The sequence below is a fragment of the Dendropsophus ebraccatus genome, chromosome 2, assembly GCF_027789765.1.
Source record: "Dendropsophus ebraccatus isolate aDenEbr1 chromosome 2, aDenEbr1.pat, whole genome shotgun sequence".
Taxonomy (NCBI): domain Eukaryota; kingdom Metazoa; phylum Chordata; class Amphibia; order Anura; family Hylidae; genus Dendropsophus; species Dendropsophus ebraccatus.
The window spans coordinates 17175396-17181395 of NC_091455.1; the positions used below are offsets into that span (position 1 = coordinate 17175396).

A 6000-nucleotide genomic window follows, 5' to 3' on the forward strand; every position below is an offset into this window, starting at 1 on the left:
TTTACTGGCAGCCGACAGTGTTATCTTTGACTGGTCTTGCAGAGATCATTGCTCTATTTCCAGTATATAAATAGCACAGATGGGAGTACAGTGACAGGTGACACCAGTATATAGATACTACAAATCGTGATAACAGCTCAGCCCCCTTCCCGGTGGGTTAGCATTTGTACAAGGCACAGAGCATACCAAGAAACGTTTCCAATTTATATCAATGTGATTACAGTAAGCCTCAAGGATGTAGGCATAGTATATAATTAGAGGCTCATAAAAAGTGCTCAGACAATATATCTGCTCCCATAAATTGAAATAATACAAATCCTATGTTTCATTGTCTGACTGTAATCTGGTGACCACTGCTAGCACCTCTTATATGGAAGATCTGTTTCTAGTTTCTCTTGGTCTTTTCGGGTGGCTGCAGATATCACTCTTATTAGGATAGATGTCATTGTTCTTCAATTTCTTCCTTAAGGGGAAAACCAAGCTGAAGAGAGTGAAGACGATATACGATTGCCAAGCGGACAATGACGACGAGCTGACATTTGTTGAAGGAGAAGTGATCATAGTGACTGGTGAAGAGGATCATGAGTGGTGGGTGAGTGGCCAGGAATACTGTTCAGGAGCAGACCTGTCATGTCATTGAGTACGGACCTTACTGTACAAGCAGGGAAAGAGCCGCAAATAGCTAGAGGAGACGGTGAAGTGAAACCCTGCTGTGAGGGGAAGGCCATGCTGTGACTAGTATGGAGGAAGGCCTTGCTGTGACTAATTTGGGGGGGGGGGGAGAGCCCTACTGTGACTAGTATGGGGAAAGGCCCTGCTGTGACTAGTGTGGGAGGGAAGGCCCTGCTGTGACTAGTGTGAGGGGGGGGGGGAAAGCCCTGCTGTGACTAGTGTGAGGGGGGGGGGAGAGCCCTTCTGTGACTAGTGTGGGGGGGGGGAGGCCCTGCTGTCACTAGTATGGGGGAAGGCTCTGCTGTGACTAGTGTGGGAGGGAAGGCCCTGCTGTGACTACTGTGGGAGGGAAGGCCCTGCTGTGACTACTGTGGGAGGGAGGGAAGGCCCTGCTGTGACTAGTGTGAGGGGGGGGGAAGCCCTGCTGTGACTACTGTGGGAGGAAAGGCCCTGCTGTGACTAGTGTGATGGAGGGAAGGCCCTGCTGTGACTAGTGTGAGGGGGGGGGAGCCCTGCTGTGACTACTGTGGGAGGAAAGGCCCTGCTGTGACTACTGTGGGAGGAAAGGCCCTGCTGTGACTAGTGTGAGGGAGGGAAGGCCCTGCTGTGACTAGTGTGAGGGGGGGGGAAGCCTTGCTGTGACTACTGTGGGAGGAAAGGCCCTGCTGTGACTAGTGTGAGGGAGGGAAGGCCCTGCTGTGACTACTGTGGGAGGAAAGGTCCTGCTGTGACTAGTGTGAGGGGGGGAAGGCCCTGCTGTGACTACTGTGGGAGGGAAGGCCCTGCTGTGATTAGTGTGAAGGGAAGGTCCTGCTGTGATTAGTGTGAGGGGGAGGCCTTGCTGTGACTAGTATGGAGGGAAGGCCCTGCTGTGACTAGTATGGGGGGGGAGCCCTGCTGTGACTAGTGTGTGTGTGAGGGGGGGGGGGGGGGGAGAGCCCTTCTGTGACTAGTGTGGGGGGGGAGGCCCTGCTGTCACTAGTATGGGGGAAGGCCCTGCTGTGACTAGTGTGGGGGGGAGGCCTTGCTGTGACTAGTGTGGGGGGGGAGGCCCTGCTGGGACTAGTGTGTGGGGGGGGGAAGGCCCTGCTGGGACTAGTGCGGGGGGAGGCCCTGCTGTGACTAGTGCGGCGGGAGGCCCTGCTGTGACTAGTGGGGGGGGGAAGGCCCTGCTGTGACTAGTGGGGGGAGGCCCTGCTGTGACTAGTGCGGCGGGAGGCCTTGCTGTGACTAGTGTGGGGGGGAGGCCTTGCTGTGACTAGTGTGGGGGGGGAGGCCCTGCTGGGACTAGTGTGTGGGGGGGGGAGGCCCTGCTGGGACTAGTGCGGGGGGAGGCCTTGCTGTGACTAGTGCAGGGGGAGGCCCTGCTGTGACTAGTGCGGGGGGAGGCCTTGCTGGGACTAGTGCGGGGGGAGGCCTTGCTGGGACTAGTGCGGGGGGAGACCCTGCTGTGACTAGTGCGGGGGGAGGCCCTGCTGTGACTAGTGCGGGGGGAGACCCTGCTGTGACTAGTGCGGGGGGGAGGCCTTGCTGTGACTAGTGTGGGGGGGGGGAGGCCCTGCTGGGACTAGTGTGTGGGGGGGGGGGAAGGCCCTGCTGGGACTAGTGCGGGGGGAGGCCCTGCTGTGACTAGTGCGGCGGGAGGCCCTGCTGTGACTAGTGTGGGGGGGAAGGCCCTGCTGTGACTAGTGGGGGGAGGCCCTGCTGTGACTAGTGCGGCGGGAGGCCTTGCTGTGACTAGTGTGGGGGGGAGGCCTTGCTGTGACTAGTGTGGGGGGGGAGGCCCTGCTGGGACTAGTGTGTGGGGGGGGGGAGGCCCTGCTGGGACTAGTGCGGGGGGAGGCCTTGCTGTGACTAGTGCAGGGGGAGGCCCTGCTGGGACTAGTGCGGGGGGAGGCCTTGCTGGGACTAGTGCGGGGGGAGACCCTGCTGTGACTAGTGCGGGGGGAGGCCCTGCTGTGACTAGTGCGGGGGGAGGCCTTGCTGTGACTAGTGCGGCGGGAGGCCTTGCTGTGACTAGTGTGGGGGGGGAGGCCTTGCTGTCACTAGTGTGGGGGGGGAGGCCTTGCTGTGACTAGTGTGGGGGGGGAGGCCCTGCTGGGACTTGTGTGGGGGGAAAGGCCCTGCTGGGACTAGTGTGGGGGGAAAGGCCCTGCTGGGACTAGTGTGGGGGGAAAGGCCCTGCTGGGACTAGTGTGGGGGGAAAGGCCCTGCTGGGACTAGTTGGGGGGGGGGGGGGGGCTTGTTGTATTTGGTGTGTGGGGAAGGCCCTGCTGGGACTAGTGTGGGGGAAAAGGTCCTGCTGGGACTAGTTGAGGGGGGGGGGGGCTTGTTGTATTTAGTGTGTGGGGAAGGCCCTGCTGTGACTAGTGGGGGGCAGCTGTGACTAGTGTGTGATAGGGGAAGACCCTGCTGTGACTAATGGGTGGCCAGATTCACATATCCCTTTATGGATCAGAACAGATTTTAATAATGAAATCTTTTGATTTTTCTATTTCTAGATCGGTCACGTAGAAGGAAATCCAGAAAGAAAAGGAGTCTTCCCAGTGTCTTTTGTCCACATCTTGTCAGAATAGAACCTGGATGTTGAAGTGTCGCAGATCACCCCTCCCCTCCCCCCCCAGCGGTGTCCTCGGCTCGTCCCTGTGTCCCCCGCGTCTGTATATAAGCTACTGTTACCTTCATCCAGTACTTCCATTCTGTGTATTGTAAATGTATTATGTTATCCGCCAGTATTACTATAGCCAGAGGAGCAGCCAATGCCGCTGCCGCCGCTCCTCCGGACCCCTCCGGTTATCAGCACTTTTACCCCCTGCGGGCAACTTCATGTACTGCCAGAGCTGTCTTGTCCATACACATATAGATACAGTATATATATATATATAGATATCTCTATTATGCACTTGCTCCCTGGTCACATGTCCGTATTCAATAACAGTATCACACACAGTACTGCGAGGAGCGGAGGGAATGGCGAGTAAGTCCGCTCCACCAGTCTTCCCACCCGCAAAGCAATCACCCCGCATATTTATTACGGATAGACCGATTTCAGGATTTAATTTTTGAAAAAGAAAAATACGATAAAAGTCAAGTATTTCTGTGCTCCGTACCTGTTTGGTTTTGGACTATTTTGCAACACACGTTACTGTTACTTTGCTACAAGTAGTAAAAAAAAAAAAAGAAGAAGATATATTTCTATCTAAAGGCTTCTTTTATTAGAAGTAATATACATATATATATATAATATACATAAATATATATATTAGAAAAAAACAAAAAAAAGAACAAAAACACATCGGACTTTCAATCTAACGACCGCTAAACTATTAGTCTGTTTACATTATGCATGCGTCTATCAAAACCACACACACCACAAAAAAAAAATAATAAAAATATAAAAACTCCAGAATACTTGAAACCTGTAATAAATAACAGGGACAAAAAGTGTAGTCCTTATACTTTGTGTAGACCAAGTTGTTCTGTAGCTGTGAGGATCAAGGGGAATATTTTTCCAGTAGAGAGATCTATTTGAAATAGACAGTATTACGTAAAATAAAAAAAAAATAAAAAAAAAAGATCAAATCTGTGCGGTCAACGGGCCTCATGGAAATAAATATGTATGCCTATGTATAATTTTTTTTGCTTTTTTTTTAATTTTTATTATTTAAACTGTACCATAAATTATTCATAGATGAAAAGTGGAATGGACTTAAATGTATATTGTTAGTTACCTAGAAGCTTAACATGGAGTTATTAAACCCCGCCCCTGAGGAGTCTCGGTGTTATAAAGAGGAGGCATCACTCCTCTCACGGGCTGTTGCGGGATCCTACGGCTCAGGCCACATCATTGTGTTACGGACTGGAACTTGTTCATTGTGGTGATTGTTTAGATGGGGGAAAAAAAACATTTTGTACATACTGTAGGAGTGTTTCCATTTTATTGTCTATTTTTTTTTCCAATGTACCCAGAAAAAAAAAAAAAAAAAAAGTTGACTAAACTTTTTTTTAGTTTTTTTTTTTATGTTCTCATTTCTGTGCACTTCAAAAAAATGAATTTTATGTACTATTATTTGGGGTATTTTAAAGGCACATATTTTCTGCATGTAGAAATATTTTATTTATATTTTTTTTATTTTTCTTTCTGGACAAAATATTCAATGTGACAGTTAAAGGGGCGGTGTCACAAAGTAAAGAAGGTAAAAAATCTGATCTATACCACATACTTATGTGTACAGGAGACTGAGTGTGCTTTTTTTTTATTTTTTAGTAAAGTAACTTACATCACTGTACTGTTCTTCTCCCCCATGGATCTAATCACTTCCTGGTTTCCTCTCTTAAACTGTGACCCTGTGGTTGCCATGCAACAGTGCAGACACTTTCCCACATTCCCCCTTGCTTGCAAGTGAAGTGAAAACCAACTGCCAGTACTTGAGACAGATCAGGTGACGATTAAACTGAGCATGTGCAACTCAAGAAAGTGGATGCCTGGTGGGCTGTAACCGAGGGTGACAGATGATGAAATAAAGCAACATATGGGGGGAGGATTAGTGACTCTATATCTCCAAAACAATTTTTATTTTAAGAAATTCTTGTCCATTGGAAATATGTTTCATTTTACATAATCTATCAGTATAGACATAGTTTTCTTGGTGACACCGCCCCTTTAAGGAAAAAAAAAAAATTTGGCTGCAGAACCGCCAGATATCGGTAACTAAGTCTCTCAGACTTTGCATGGAGGAAAAAAACAAACAAAAAAACTTATTTTCAAGTATTTCAGCAATACTCTAAGAGCCGGGTCCCGGACATACGTACCTGAAGGGAATGAGACTGGTAGGACCTTAGCTTCTCTCCGCCTGTGGAGTTTACCTTGCAGAGTATGGTACAGTATACTGTTTTTAACGCAAAGTCACAAGCTCATTTTATTAATCATTCCATATTTTAAATTAATAAAAATGTTTAAAGTGATTTTTTATTTTAAGTGGTGTTTTTATTTGGGAGGAAAAAAAAAACCTTAAAATATGTTTAAAAACTTTCTTGTAGCTGTGATATCACTTGTGACTGTCTAGGACAGTGATGGGAAACCTCTGGCTATCCAGCGATTGCTAAACTACAATTCTCATCTTGCCTGGACAGCCAAAGCTTTAGCATGATGGGAATTGTAGTTTAGCAGCAGCTGGAAGGCTGAAGGTTCCCCACCACTGGTCTAGGAAAAAGAGATTTAAGGGGTACTCCGGCATAAAAAAAGTCAAATAATTTTTTGTCAAAGTTATATAGATTTGTAATTTACTTCTATTTAAAAATCTCCAGTCTTCCAGTACTTATCAGCTT

General features: G+C 48.5%; 1 protein-coding gene across 3 annotated transcripts in view; it reads left to right on the forward strand.

Moving 5' to 3' along the window:
* The window catches only part of ASAP1 (ArfGAP with SH3 domain, ankyrin repeat and PH domain 1), a 151946-nt gene extending 146319 nt beyond the window's left edge, over nucleotides 1-5627 (forward strand). For all 3 annotated transcript variants that reach the window (XM_069957090.1, XM_069957092.1, XM_069957091.1), the window contains 2 exons: nucleotides 470-592; nucleotides 3174-5627. In XM_069957090.1, the coding sequence (XP_069813191.1) occupies nucleotides 470-592; nucleotides 3174-3248 (198 nt within the window). In that variant the 3' untranslated portion in view covers nucleotides 3249-5627. The remainder of the gene's footprint in view (nucleotides 1-469; nucleotides 593-3173) is intronic.
* Nucleotides 5628-6000: the final 373 nt, after the last annotated feature.